Source organism: Momordica charantia (assembly GCF_013281855.1).
Source record: "Momordica charantia cultivar OHB3-1 chromosome 11 unlocalized genomic scaffold, Mcharantia_2.0 BLBB01000011.1, whole genome shotgun sequence".
Lineage (NCBI taxonomy): Eukaryota > Viridiplantae > Streptophyta > Magnoliopsida > Cucurbitales > Cucurbitaceae > Momordica > Momordica charantia.
The window spans coordinates 17,026,516-17,041,481 of record NW_028275159.1 but is presented as its reverse complement, the minus strand read 5'-3'; the positions used below and the strand labels follow the sequence as shown (position 1 = coordinate 17,041,481).

The window sequence follows — 14,966 nt, the reverse complement described above, 5'->3', positions numbered from 1 at the left end:
CCTGACGAAGAGACCAGGAAACACCGCACTCCATGGCAGAGTTTTGCAAGTCAACATACTCCTGAGTTTTCTTGAATTCCCTGGCCAAGAACTCAGAGTCAGAGAGTCGAGCGTTGGCCTCGTCAAGTCTCCTTTGCAGGTTAGCTAGCTCGTCTCGAGATTTTCTCCTCTCTGCTTACAACTCGCGTTGGGTACCCTCCAGAAGGCTGGTGGCCTGGTTGAAGGAAGAAATGGCCTGTTCCAACTCCTCCCGAGGGGCATAGTGGCAGCGGAGGTAATTAATTTCATCAGCAACTCGACCCGAGAATACCACCAGACGGTTGAAAGTCTGCCAAGGATAAGATTTGACGTTAGGGGAGAATGATATGACAAATACTGGAGGTTACCAAGCACTCACCTGGTGGAGATCGCTAAGGCAGGTGCTGATGTTGTGCTGAGGATTTGACAGACCAAAGTCTGACCCACTTGATGAGTCGCCGAGGCCTTGCCAGAAACTAAATGCTCTTTCCAGGTAAGCTGTCCCGTCAGCATCAGAATTATATGGGCCAGAGAAAGGGAAAATTGGGACTTGAGAGGAGCTTCCTGGGTGACCTCGAGGGAAGGACGGGGTAGCTGTCCCATGAAGTCGGGCAGAGCGCCTCGGAGCTGTCGGAGGCATGGAAGATCGAGCGTGTTGTGAAGGGAGTCCTTCCTCGGTCAAATCAGTTACCTCGATATCCGAAGCCCGACTAGAACCGGCCCCCAAACCCCGGGCATTCCGGCGACGCTCTCTTTCATACAAGGAAGCACTCCGTCTCGACATGTCTACAAACAAAGATAAAGGTAAAAAGCGACGTTCATGCAAAGTGAAGAGAGGATTTCGACAAGGACCTAGAGGGTTACGCGGAAGGGCCAAGCCAAAATCCACTAGGTTTTGCTCTGTAACCAAATCTGGGCCCCAACGCTCGATATCCGGTAGCTGGATAACGGTGTAATAGAAAGTGGTTGCCTCGGCGGTGAACTCACAGTTGCGGGAAACTGCCAACAAAAAGGAATATCAGAATTGACGTTTGCGAAAGTCCCGGTGGAGTTCGGAAGCTACTTACCCAACTCCCTACACTCGGTCGGGACAGGGAAATACAACCCTCTCTCATCACGGGCCAGCTAGTCACCGCCAACAAAGAACCATTCATTCTTTCAATGCTTCACTAAGGAGGGACCCATAACCAGAATTTGGTTCCGGGAACTAACATAAAAATGGAAGTTATCCTTGGGGCTGTGTTTGAGATAATAAAGCGACATAAAATCCGCGGCGGTTAGAGGCTGCTCGCCCCCGAGGTACGACCACAAAATAAAGCAGCTAATCAAAGTAGACCACCCGTTCGGGACGATTTGGGAAGGAGTTATTTGATTAAAAGCTAAAAAGTTTTGAAGGAAAAGAGGCAATGGTAGGCGAACTCCAAATTGGAACATCGCGGCATAAAATACTACTTCACCGGGATAAGAACCGTCAATACTCTCTCCCGGATTCGGAAGACGAAGGCTAACCGAATCCGGGATACGGTATTTCGAACGCAAGCGACGCAGGTCCTTCGCCGTAAGAGTGGAGTCATCCATCCAAAATGGATGATAAGACTGGGACTCTGACGAAGGATGCAATGATGACCCATCATCCGAGGAGGTCCACTCGAAATCAAGGCCGGCCATATAAAAAGAAAATACGACAAAGAACAGGCAGAGAAATGAATACCTTGTTGGGAGGTTGGCAAGAATTTTGGTGAGGATAGAGGGGTTTAAATAGCCCTCAACTCATAGCACAGTTCTCGGTCCAGAGGTCTTTACCCAGCGGGCCAAAGGGTGCTCGGCACAGGGCCCAACACTCTTGTGACTACTTGGCACGGTACCCAACACACTTGTGACTACTTGGCACGGTACCCAACACACTTGTGACTACTCAGCTCGGTACCCAACACTCTTGTGACATCTCGGCTCGGCACCCAACACCTCGAAATCTCAAAGCATGGTTCTACTGTAGATGTGACAGTTGCATGACAGGTTGCATCGGGTCTTGCAAGGAAAAGGAAAATTGACATACACTTTCTTGTGTCCCGTGAAGATAAGATCACTCACTACAACAAGGGTGCCATGAGCCCCGCAATGATTCGACAATTCATCCGACTCGGGCCCATATGACAAGATAGGTCACTACAAAAGCTATACTCCCAATGAGATCGAAAGCATCACATTGGAAGCAGGGGGCAACTGTTATGCAATGGAAACCAAAAGTCGAGGCACAGGTGAAGATCGGAAGGAAGCCACTGGGCCGCGATGGGCTCGGTCCCGACCCGTGGCTCGGTCCACGGCCCTCCAGCGACCCTTCGTCTTCGATCCACGGTTTCGCCCAGGCCCGCCAACGAAATTAGGTTTAGCTACCTATGGAAAGTTCTGGAACAACCTGACGACTATAAGTAGCGATCCAGCCTTAGAGGTAGGGGCATCTAAAAATTAGCTACATTTCACATTATTCTCCTGCTAACTTAAGCATCGGAGCCCGTGTGACTAAAGTCGCACCGATTTAGCTCAATCTGGTTTTGCAGGTACTAGTCCCGGATCAACAAGTTTGGTAGGTGCGAAGAAGTGAACCGGAGGACCGAAATCCACGCATCAACAATGATATTTAACAAAATCATATAAATGAAATTGAAATTTGTAGAACTATTGAATTAATTGAAAGTAAGTTCAAACTGTATGGATTAAATGGATCAATCTAAATCCGAAACATATATGACTAAATTTACAATTTAACAATTCTTTTTTAATTTTTGGTATACTGTCAAAAGAAACACATCTTCATCCGCATATTAAAGCACAATTTAAAAAGTAAAGACAAAATAGAAACCAATTCAACAACAGTAGAAAAATATCAATAACTAATAAACCAGATGGTGATATTGAACCATAGAAAAACGAAAACCTCGTAGCCATGGTTAATGTGGAAACCTAGAAATATCGTTAAAATATCGTTGTTCATATTTCTTAAAAGAATAAAAAAATATAAATTCATAACAAATATTTAAATTAACAAATAAATACTTGACCATATTTTAAAATAAGTTAAAATTAATAATAGGTTAAATTACAAAAAGTACTCGTGAATTTTGCCTATTGTTTAAAAATTACTTCTATCATTTTAAAAATTTCAATACTACACTTGACCTAAACGCTTCAAAAATATATACCATTTGAGCAGACATCGTTCGTTAATATTTTAAACCAAAAGTTGACAAGGTAGAATCTAGAACGACGTGGTAATTGATGTGAAAGCTTTTTCAACATTTCCTCTCTTTTCAAACTTTAATTTTACCTCAAAGTTATTCCTCCATTATTAACAAAGTTTGTTTCTCCGTTGTCCCCAATTTGACCTAAACTCACTTTTAAAAGCAATATATTCTTCCACATTTCCTTTCTTTTTTCAGGCTTAATACGGGTAAACTCTATATTAATTATCATCTTGTTTCAGATTTTACCATGTCAACTTTTCGTTCAAAATATTAATGTGATGTTTGCTCAAATGGTATTTTTGAAACACTTATGAAAGGTCAAGAGGGTAATATTGAAATTTTTCAACGGATAGGAGTATTTTTTATACAAAAGGCAAAGTTAAAGGGTCTTTTTTGTTCATAATTTAGTCATTATTAAGATTAATATATTATGTTCATGTTAGTGACACTTTTATTGATAGTTTTTTTTTTTAATTATTTTATCAATTTTTTTGGAATAGTATGAAAATATTAATTCAATTCTTATATCGATGACTCATGAACTTTAACGTGTTGATGAAAATGTAATACCTCACAACTTGTGTAGAGCAAAAGCAAAAAATAACTCAATGCCCTGAAACAACGACAAAGATACGACCAAAAAAAGAAGGATTCTAAATCATTATTAAGGAGACACCCTACCATCTGAGCTAAAGATGGATAAAAGGGAAATATTCGGCCCTTCTTTCAAATATGCATATGTATATATTTAGACACACACAAGAAAAACTCTATCAACCCAACCAAAACAAAGAAAAAAGCTCCAAAACATGTGTGACGATCAAGACATATATATATATATATATAGTACAATAACTAGAAGTTGAAAAATCCAAACTCATGCCTTCTTGATCAGAAATATGTGTCAATCATCGTTTAGCTAAGTTCATGTTAGCATCACAACATGCCCTTCATATATCAAAATATATATTTAACATGCATGTGAAGCATCAATTAACAGAAGTTGAAAAATCCAAACTCATGCCTTCTTGATCAGAAATATGTGTCAATCATCGTTTAGCTAAGTTCATGTTAGCATCACAACATGCCCTTCATATATCAAAATATATATTTAACATGCATGTGAAGCATCACTTTGTTAATTAGATATTGTTTATGCAAGGAATTGCACAACGCAGTTTTACGAACCAAGCTCGAACCCGGCTTCCGGCCTGACCTGAACTCAAGAGTGAACATGCACAAGAGGGCAAACTCTCCGACGCTCAAGTCAGTTCTAGTCGGACTCAATATTAAGTTCGAGGTGAGATTCGATACCTGTTTGTGAAATGAGGCCCTCTATTTATAGGTGGCGGGTCCGACAGTGCTCCCGACCGGCGGTTACCTTTGTCTTTTTTATGTCGAACCTGTCGGGTTTGAGCAGATCGAACCCGTCCAGGTCGACCGGGGGTTTTTACACTTAGCCTTGTTTATGGGCAAACCTAGTCTCCTCGACAGGTTCGAGGTGGACCTGGGATACTTCCTTCATTCCCTGAACACCAATGAGCGTCCTCCACGTGTCCAGGGTATCTTTATCCCCAAACATTGGCCCATCTCTGTTAGGTTCGATCTCGATCTGGCAGAGAAGTTACCCGACTCAATTTGTGGCACGTGGCGACTTCTAGTTCGTAGAAAAAATGTGACCGTTGTGGAAGATGTTTCGATCTGCCAGGCTGTCAGAGCACTCAAGTATTCCGTCGTTACGAATTTCGAGGTGATCCTGGCAGCTCGTTCTTTACACGTGTACAATGTAGAGGTTTTTTCGATTAGCTATAAATAGTTTCGAGACTTCAGGTCAAACCTTACGTTCTCTGAATTTTTGGAGTTCGATCTGAAACCAGCTCGAAACCTCTGTAGGTCAGTCATTTTCGTTTTATTTCTTTGTTTCGAATATGGTGGTTTTCATGACCTCTCCCTCCAGTAGTGATAGCTTAGATAGTGTAGGTCGGACTATAAGTAGTTCGCCCCCTCAGCCAAGTGACTCTGGGGAGGATTTAGCTCGTAGATTAGAGTCCGAGCTAGAAGAGGTAGAGAACTTTAGATTTCCCGACGATGGGGAAGATAGCGACACTTCCACTCCGGGCTAGGGTTTGGAATACCCTTCAAAAATGCCTGAGCACTATCTTGGACCCCTCCGTAGGGGGTTTAGTATTCCAGATGACATCATCCTTAGAATCCCGGAGGAAGGGGAAAGAGCTGACAATCCTCCAGAGGGATGGGTCACTCTCTACTTAAAAATGTTTGAGTACGCCCTCAGACTTCCCCTTCACCCTTTTGCCCAGGAGTTCCTAAACCGAACTGGACTGGCTCCTACTCAAGTGGCCCCCAACGGATGGGGTGTCATTTTTGCTTTGGCCATCCTATTCTGCTAGATCTTGAACAGCTTCTAGGGTGCTTTGAAGCTAAAAGGATAGCTAAGAAGCCAGGTCGGTACTACATGTGCGCAAGGAAGGGCGCGGGTGGTATAGTCAAAGGGCCGACCTCCATCAAATGATGGGTGGGAAAATGGTTCTTTGCCTCTGGAGAGTGGCTGGCAAAGAACGAGTCAAGTCGTCCCTTCTTTGACGTGCCTGTTAGGTTTGGAAATTTAGGTATGAGGTCGTTACGATTATTTTTGCAACTGTAGATCTTTCTACTCTATCTTTTCATATCTAACTTGAATTCTTCTCTGTCTTGTGCAGTGTCGATCAGACCAATTCCCGAGCTCACTCAAGCCTCATTCGTCACCCTCAAGTATTATAAGGATCGCTTTCCAAGGGGCAGGAAGATCGAAACCTTGGTGACTGACAAGCTGCTTCTAGAGTCTGGGTTGTTAGATTACAATCGTTTAGTGCGTCCGGTTGAAGCTTCAAGGCCAAACTCCAAGCTCGGTAAGTCGAGCTCGACCTTACTTCAAGTTTATACTTCAACTTCAATTTTTGACCTTTTACTTTGTTTGCCTTGCAACAATGGTGTGCGGATTCACTGGCAGCGTGAAGCGTAAGTCTAAGGATCGTGCTCACGCCCTTAAGTCCATTGAGGGTATAGAGCCAGCAACTCCTACTGTCGCCCAACCTGCGGCTCAAGACAAAGCTGGGCCCTATGCCGACGCCCCAACTCCAGTGATCGAACTGAACTCTGTCGAGGAGCACTCTAGAGAGAAGCGCCCGAGGGATGAGTCTGAGGCGCTGGATGTGTCTCCTCTGTGCGAGGTAAGAGAAGACACTCATCTGAAGAGGAAAAAGAAGAAGAAGAAAACCACCTCCTCCTCGGAGGTTGGACCTCGTGGGCCCTTGCCCACGAGTCATACTGACTTGGTGGACGACCCCGAAGCTCGAATGAGGGGGACGTCCGACGTGAAGATGCGGTTCAGAGTGGAACCGTCAAGCTCCAGGGTAAGGGACCAGGTGTCCCGCATCTCAGCTTCATGGTTGGACCGCTGCCTCCGAAGGGCATCCAAGTTCATAAGTGATCCTGGGTCCGTGCTGCAAAGGACCATTGACCACGCCGCCAAGGTAAGACCTGCTTCTGTATCTGCTTTTATTTTTACAACTTCTAACTCGGTCTAACCTTTCTGTGATTTGTCTTTGCAGGCATTCATTGCCTCCATTCACTCGGCAGTCATGATGAAGGCCGAGCTGGATGGAAGGGAGATCTTGGCAGCCAGGGAGACTGCGAACTCCTCTACTGCCCTGGAAGCTGCCACCACAATGAAGGAGCTACTGAAAGCTCGCTCCGAAGTGGAGACTCTGAAGGCTGAGGTGGAGGCCAAGGCTCTGCTACTAAAGAAAAGAAGAAGAAAAGCACAAGGCCCACCTCCGAGCTGCTCATGCCATCACCAAAATGGAGAAGGAGAAATTCCAGCTCCTGAAGGAGAAGGACGACCTGGCTCAAGTCCTTGAGGAGAAGAACACTTCAATAGGGCGCCTTACCACCGTGCTCAAGGATGTGAAGGAACGCCTCACCAATGGAGCTCTGTTGGAGGAAGCATGCAGGCAGCACCAAGACTTCGATGGGTTTGCCAAGGACTTCAGTAATGCGGGCTTCAAGTTCTTGATGAAGGGCATCACTGCCGACATGCCTCATCTTCAGATTGATCTCAGCGATCTGAAGAAGAAGTATGCTGAAAAATGGGCTTCTGGGCCTAACAATACTCCAGGCCCCCAGTCACTGGTGGAGAAGTACGTCAGGGAGCTGGACTCTGACTACTCCGATCTTGAAGAGGATGACACTCCTAGTCAAGAGCCCAATGAGGTCGGCACCACCCAAGAAGAAGTCCCTTTGCAATAGGGCGGGTCCCAGTAGGTCAACCTTCTGGGCTCCCAAGGTGAGTTATCTTCTCACCTCGGGAGTGGCTGAGCTTTTGAGTTTCTGCTTTTTGCTTTTCATTATTTGTACAAGTTTTTGGGCAGAGCTACAGGGTACACAAGCCTTGGCTTTGTCTTGTAATGAAATTTAATTTTCACTTCTCCAGCTCTGTGCATTGTGTTCTGCTCCTTTCTTACTCTTTCTTTAAGCTTTTATACTTTGTTAGAATTGATCTCATATAAACAATTTCATCTCGCACCTCAAACTTATAAGTCTAAAAGATTGAGCTTAAGAGGAACTTTGCACACCGCACCTTTTACTTGAATTCAAACCTTAAGAGTTTCCTTGATTGACTTCATCATTTCTCCTCGAACTAGGAAGTCCAAAGGATAACATTGACAATTGAACTTTCCACATCGCACCTTTAACTTAAGCGTTCGAAGGATTGAATTTCAAGTTCATAAGTAATTTTTTACATCGCACCTCGAACCCGTAAGCTTAGAGGATTGAATTTTTAACCTTAGTTTTAACATTTACCTTGGCAGTCAATACCTTGCCAGGTTTAAGTCCTATGGAGTCCTTGGCCCCCATTTAATTTCTCGTCGAACTTGGAGTCATGAAATTAAATAACCCCACTGTTTATTAAAATTTCATCCCCTTGAAAATTTTTACAAGTCGGACTATTTTAACATTTCAAGGGTAATAACGCTTTAAGTGCTTTGCATTCCATGGATGCGTAAGCACGTTTTCTTCCAGATCGGCCAATATATACGTTCCTGGTCGACTATGCCTTTAACTTCGAACAGTCCCTCCCAACTTGGGTCAAGGGTGTCCACGTGTCTCTGAATCTTCCTTAAGACCAAATATCCGACTTGAAAACTTCGAGGTCGAACTCGGGCGTTGTAATGCCTGGCCATTCTGTTTTGGTACTCTGTCAAGCGTAGCTGAGCCATTTCTCTCCTTTCTTCTAACAAGTCAAGGTTGAGGAGCAGCTCTTCCTCATTCCTTACTGGTTCGTACTGTTCCACTCTGTCTGTTGGCATGCCGATCTCCACTGGGACAACGGCTTCGGAGCCGAAGGCCAGCGAGAACGGAGTTTCAGCGGTTGACTCTCTTGGGGTGGTTCGATATGACCACAACACCTCGGGTAGCTCCTCGGTCCACCTACCTTTTCTGGAATCTAGTCTCAACAACATCAATTGATTGAAGAAGCCATTAGCGCCAGATCTGCGGGCTTCTCTTTTCTCAAGAATGAAAAAAAAAGATCATGTTCTTTGAGAAGCAACTGCATTCTCACGCTTAATTATCTTGTTTATCGCTTCAACTTATCCATTAGCTTTTGGATGGGTGGGGGACGAGCTGAGATGGCTTATGTTCAGCTTCTTACAGAAGTCCTTGAACTTTGCGTTGTCAAACTGTTTCCCGTTGTCCGTCACGATGGCGTTCAGTATACCAAAGCGGCATACGATGTTTGTCCAAATGAATGATGTGATCCTGGACCCTGTGATGTGGGTGAGCGCCTCGGCCTCGACCCATTTGGTGAAGTAGTCCATAGCGACAACGGCGAACTTGGTTTGCCCTTTTCCCAGAGGAAAATGACCTATAATATCCACCCCCCATTGCGCGAATGGCCACGGGGCCGAGATGGGGGTGAGCAATTCAAGAGGCTGATGGATGATGTTCGCAAAGTGGTGGCAGTTGTCACAAGTTTTCACAAACTGCTTGCCATCATGATCAACAGTGGGCCAATAATAGCCTTGTCGGACCACCTTGGTTGATAACGACCTGGCTCCTGAATGGTTGCCGCATACTCCTTCGTTAATTTCTCTTAGGATGTAGTTCCCATCTTCAGGAGTTACACACTTAAGGAGAGGCAGGAAGAATCCTCGCCGATACAATGCTTCATCACGGAGTATGAACCGGGCTACTCTTCGTGCCATCCTCTTGTGTTTTTTTGAGTCTTGCAAGGGGTTTCCTTTGATAAACTCCAGAATTGGATCCATCCATGAGTGCGCTGGTGTGTCAATGTCCATCATGTCTGGCTCCAGAATTGAAGAATTATCCAAGATTTCGACTGGGACCGATCTCGCTAGATCGGTCTTGTATGCTGACGCCAATTTGGCCAAGGCATCTGCGTTTGAATTCTCCGATCTTGGAAATTGATTCACCTCGTAAGTTTTGAATTGGGTAAGGTGCAATCTGACTTTACTTAAATATTTTTCCATCAGGGAGTCTTTTGTTTGATACTCCTCCTTGATTTGATTTACCACTAACTGGGAGTCGCTGAAAACCTTAATGTGGGTAGCCCCCAGTCCTTTAGCAACGCGGAGTCCTGCCAGAAGCGCTTCATACTCGGCCTCATTTTTCGAAGTTCGAAAGTTGAATCGTAGAGCATATTCAAACCGCATGCCACCTGGTGCGAGCAAGAGGATTCCTGCTCCACATCCCCTTTCATTAGAAGATCCGTCTACATAGATCATCTAAGGAAGATCGGACTCTGCAGATCGAGACGGTGGAGTGAGCTCTGCGATGAAGTCTGCCACTGCTTGCCCCTTTAGTGCAGTTTTGGCTTCGAACTGGATGTCATACTTGCTCAGCTCCAATGCCCATTTCATCAGGCGTCCTGAAGTTTCTGACTTATGGAAGACGTTCTTCAGGGGCAAGTTGGTAAGCACCACAATGGTGTGTGCTTGGAAATACGGCCTAAGTCTTCGGGCCGAGGTGACCAAGGCGAGGGCCAGCTTTTCCATTTGGGGATACCTGGTCTCAGCCTCAGTCATGGCCTTACTTGTGTAGTAAACTGGACTATGGCGTACCCCCTCCTTCTTAACCAGGGTCGAGCTGACAGCACTATCGGATACCGCAAAATACAAGTGGAGCTTGTCTTCCGGCAAGGGCTTGGCGAGCAGTGGTCCCGAGCAGAGGTAGGTCTTTAATTGTTCCAATGCTTGCTCGCACTCTGTCGTCCATTCAAATGGCCCCTTCTTTCTTAGGACTTTGAAGAAAGGAAGGCACTTATCTGTGAACCTCGAGACGAATCTATTCAGACCTGCAATCCTCCCATTGAGGCATTGGAGCTGCTTAAGTGTTTTGGGTGCTTCCGTCTCGAGCACGGCCTTTATCTTCTCTAGGTTAGCTTCAATCCCCCGATTATTTACCATAAAGCCAAGAAACTTACCCGAGGAGACTCCAAAGGCACACTTGGCTGGATTAAGCTTCATTTGATACTTTCGCAGCACTTCAAAGGCTTCGGTCAGGTCGGAAAGATGCGACTTTGACTGCTTGCTCTTGACAAGCATGTCGTCCACATATACTTCCATGTTCCGGCCGATCTGCTTGGCGAACATTTTATTCACCATTCTTTGGTTTGGTCGCACCTGCGTTTTTTAGGCCGAAGGGCATAACCTTATAGCAGTATAGACCTTGGTCTGTTATGAACGCAGTATGATCTTGATCTAACACATGCATTTTAATTTGGTTGTAGCCAGAGTAAGCATCCATGAAGGTGAGCAGCTCGTGACCGGCTGTTGCATCTACAAGCTGGTCGATCCTCAGTGGGAAGCAGTCTTTTGGGCATGCCTTATTTAAATTTGTAAAGTCTACACACATTCTCCACTTCCCATTGGATTTTTTCACTAATACAACATTAGAGAGCCACTCGGGATACGTAATTTCTCTTATATATTCAGCTTTTAAAAGTTTGTTTACTTCTTCAACAATTACATCACTCCTCTCCTTATTTACAGGTCTTTTCTTTTGCTTTACAGGTCGGAATGATGGATCCATGTTGAGACGATGCACCATGATCTTTGGGTTTATGCCAGACATGTCCTCGTGGGACCATGCGAAAACATCCGAGTTGGACTTGAGGAAGTTGATCAGCTCCTCCCTATCAGTGGCCCCCAGCTTGGTGCCTATGCTTACTTGCTTTTCAGAGCTAAGCAAGGGAACAAGCTCGAGCTCCTCTGTTGGGGGAGAGAACTCCCTTTTACCCTCCCTGGGTAGGTCGACCTTGAAGTCTTGCTTTCCAGCTCGTTCGGCTTGTTTCTCAAGGGCGCACACCGATGTCCCTTTAAGTGTCAAGGCATAGCACTTCCTTGACATCCTTTGTTCTCCTCGGACTATGCCTATCCCATTGGGAGTTGAGTACTTCAAAGCTTGGTGAAGTGTTGAGGGAACAACCTGAAATGAGTGGATGACAGGTCTTCCAAAGATGGCATTGTAGGCCAACCTTCCGTCGATCACGACGAACTCGGCCATCTGCGTGACTTGCGTATTATCCTGCCCAATCGTAACCGGCAAGTCAATACACCCTTCTGGGGAGACTGATTCCCCCGAGAATCCAACCAAAGGTGTTGGACTCTTCTTCAATTGCGCTCTGGTCCATGCCAAAGCAAGGTACATTGTAAGAGACAGAATATTGGCAGATGCACCACCATCTACCAATACTCTCCGAACCAAGACGTGATCGATGAGAGGTGCGATCACAAGTGTGTCATTATGGGGCAAGTGGACCCCCTTCAAGTCGGAATCATCAAAGGCAATGGAGCAGGTCGGTTGCTGCTCCCTAATGGCGCACACCTCGCGCCTGGCTTCTCGGCCAACTTCTTCCTCTTATTCCCAGACTAGCCCCCACTTGGGCCTCCGAAGATGGTGTTGATGACCGCAGGTCGATCATCTCGGCGAGGTGGCGTCTTTGAACGCTTCCTCTCCTCTTTCTTTTCTACCGAGTTAGACCTCGGCTTGCCAACAAATTTTTTGAAGTAGCCATCTTGAATGAGGTCTTCAATCTAGCGCTTGAGTTCCTAGCAACTCGAAGTGTTATGGTCGTGATCACGATGAAAACGGCAATACTTATCTTTGTTGCGCTTCTCTGGGTCTCCTATGAGCTTCTCCGGTCGCTTGAGGAGCTTTTCCATCCCAGTATCTTCAATGTTTGTTAGTATTTCAGAGATGGGGATGGTGGTAGGAGTATAACGTTCATAAAGTCGGCTTCGGTTGTGACCGCTATCTAACCTGCGATAATCAGCTCGGTTGCTGGAGGAGGATGGTCCCTTGTCTTTGGACTTGGAGTCAGTCTTACTCTTGTCCTGGTCGGACCTCCTCTGGTCGATCTGCTTCTCTGGTCGGCCGGTCTTGGTCCGGAGGAGCTCTTGCCCATCAATAACTTTCTTCGCCTTTTGCAGGACCTCGGCAAAAGTAGCTAGAGCCTCCTCTCCAAGTTTTACCGTAAGAGTCTCATCGGCCAAGCCAGTGAGGAAGTAACACATGGCCGAGTCATCGGAACAGTGTGCGATCTTTAGCTGCTCCTCCTGGAACCTTGTGACGTACTCTCTAAGCGTCTCACCCTCGTTCTGTCTGATGGTGGCGAGGTGAGTCGCTGTTTTTCTGTAATAGTGTCGAGAAGAGAATTGACTAATAAACTCCTTCCTCAACTGTGAGTAGGTCGAGATCAACCTAGCCGACAATCTTCTGTACCACAAACGTGCACTGTCAGTAAGCGCGATTTGGAAAGCGCGACATTTAATGGCGTCCGTTGCCGCTTGAAAATCCATGAGGCCTTCGAAGACCTCAACATAGTCTTTTGGGTCCTTAGACCCATCATACGGTTTCATAGTGGGAGTTTTGAACTTTTGAGGGATGGGAGCCTTCAGGATATCTGAGGTGAATGGTGACTCTCCCAAGTCGCCATCATCAAATACGCTCCCTTTGACCTCGCACCTTGCCTTTAAAGCTTCAACCTGAGCATCAAATTTGCTTTTAAGCTGGTCGAACTCTTCCCTTGTAATTACTCCCTCAGGAACTACTGGATTGTAAGAAGATTCGGCCTACTGGTTGGAGTTCTTGTGCGAGTAGGCTGGAGATCGTCCTTTTCGAAGGGACGAGCTTTTCTTTCTGTTGAGATGGTCGTGGAGATCGCCTCTCTGACGAGTGTACTCCTCATCTTCATCTCCTCCAGGACGCCCTTCATCGACTGGGTCGAGGTAAAGACCTCCTTGTTCAAGCACCTCGTCGTGCGCCGCTCGGTCTTCAGATCGAGACCCTGCACCCACAGCTTGCACCATTTCGTTGTACATATCTTCCATGGTGCACATCTGGGTGCGCATTGCCTCCATTTCTTTCTGGAGTGCATCAAAGTTCTCCCTAGTAGGAGCTGGGCTGCTCCTCGAGTGGTTTTTCTTGATGCACCACCTCGGCCGCGATTGGCCTTTGACGGTTTTGGATGTATCAGTGGCAGAACGGGCGTGGTGATGCGTGCTGACCTACGGAGCGGCTCGGTCCCAAGGCCTTCATGAATCTGGCCCTCTGCCACTTCTACCCCCACCTCCCTCTAATGACCATCGTTGGCAGCCAGAGCTCTTCGGTCTACTGTGTTGGTTGAGTTCGCTGGTTGAACCATCTTAGTTCATGCTTTTTAGATCGGGATGACTTACATTGCCCTTCCCACAGACGAAGCCAAATGTTTATGCAAGTTATTGCACAATGCAGTTTTACGAACCAAGCTCGAACCCGGCTTCCGGCCTGACCTGAACTCAAGAGTGAACCTGCACAAGAGAGCAAACTCTCTGACGCTCGAGTCAGTTCTAGTCGGACTCAATATTAAGTTCGAGATGAGATTCGATACTTGTCTGTGAAATGAGGCCCTCTATTTATAGGTGGCAGGTCCGACAGTGCTCCCGACCGGCGGTTACCTTTGTCTTTTTTATGTCGAACCTGTAGGGTTTAAGTAGATCGAACCCGTCCAGGTCGAACCGGGGTTTTTTACACTTAGCCTTGTTTATGGGCAAACCTAGTCTCCTCGACAGGTTCGAGGTGGACCTGGGATACTTCCTTCATTCCCTGAACACCAATGAGCGTCCTCCACGTGTACAGGGTATCTTTATCCTCAAACAGATATAATTAGATATATATTGCAAAATGTAACCTTACATGCAACTGAATAAAAGTTCTCACTTCTTACAAACAATTTGCTGGAGAAACTACATTGCATGTATAAGTTGTACCATACTAGCAAACAAATTATAACATAATTGATACTTATAGAGTAATAAGACTACAAACTCTGTGAAGGATCCCACATTGAAAAGAGAAGTACCTAACAATGATTTATAATAGATATGAGCTACTCCTCTCATTGTCAATTGGTTTTGAGATGGAACCCCATTAATATTAATATGGAATCAGAGTCCAAAAATTCAAACGAGCATTTGGTCAAAAAAAAAATGGGATCCGACTAAGATCGATGAGCCAAAAGAGCCACGATCTGAGACGACATGTTAAGGATCCCACATGAGATGAGTAAAAACTCAGCATTTGGAATATTTTGGATACTTGGGATATTTCAAATGAAGAATTTCAAAGTTGTGATCTGTAACTTATAAT

General features: G+C 45.7%; 3 protein-coding genes across 3 annotated transcripts; all 3 read right to left on the bottom strand.

Annotated features, from left to right (window-relative positions):
* Nucleotides 1-8,293: 8,293 nt before the first annotated feature.
* Nucleotides 8,294-8,779, bottom strand: LOC148208222 (uncharacterized). Its single transcript, XM_088120155.1, has one exon. It carries the CDS (start codon nt 8,777-8,779, stop codon nt 8,294-8,296), a length of 486 nt encoding a protein of 161 aa, XP_087976281.1.
* Nucleotides 8,780-8,908: 129 nt separating this feature from the next.
* LOC148208221 (uncharacterized) lies at nt 8,909-10,063 on the bottom strand. The gene has a single exon (XM_088120154.1). It carries the CDS (start codon nt 10,061-10,063, stop codon nt 8,909-8,911), a length of 1,155 nt encoding a protein of 384 aa, XP_087976280.1.
* Nucleotides 10,064-12,388: 2,325 nt separating this feature from the next.
* LOC111024750 (uncharacterized) lies at nt 12,389-13,138 on the bottom strand. Its single transcript, XM_022302522.1, has one exon. The coding sequence runs from the start codon at nt 13,136-13,138 to the stop codon at nt 12,389-12,391; it is 750 nt and encodes a 249-aa protein (XP_022158214.1).
* Between the last annotated feature and the right edge of the window lie 1,828 nt (nt 13,139-14,966).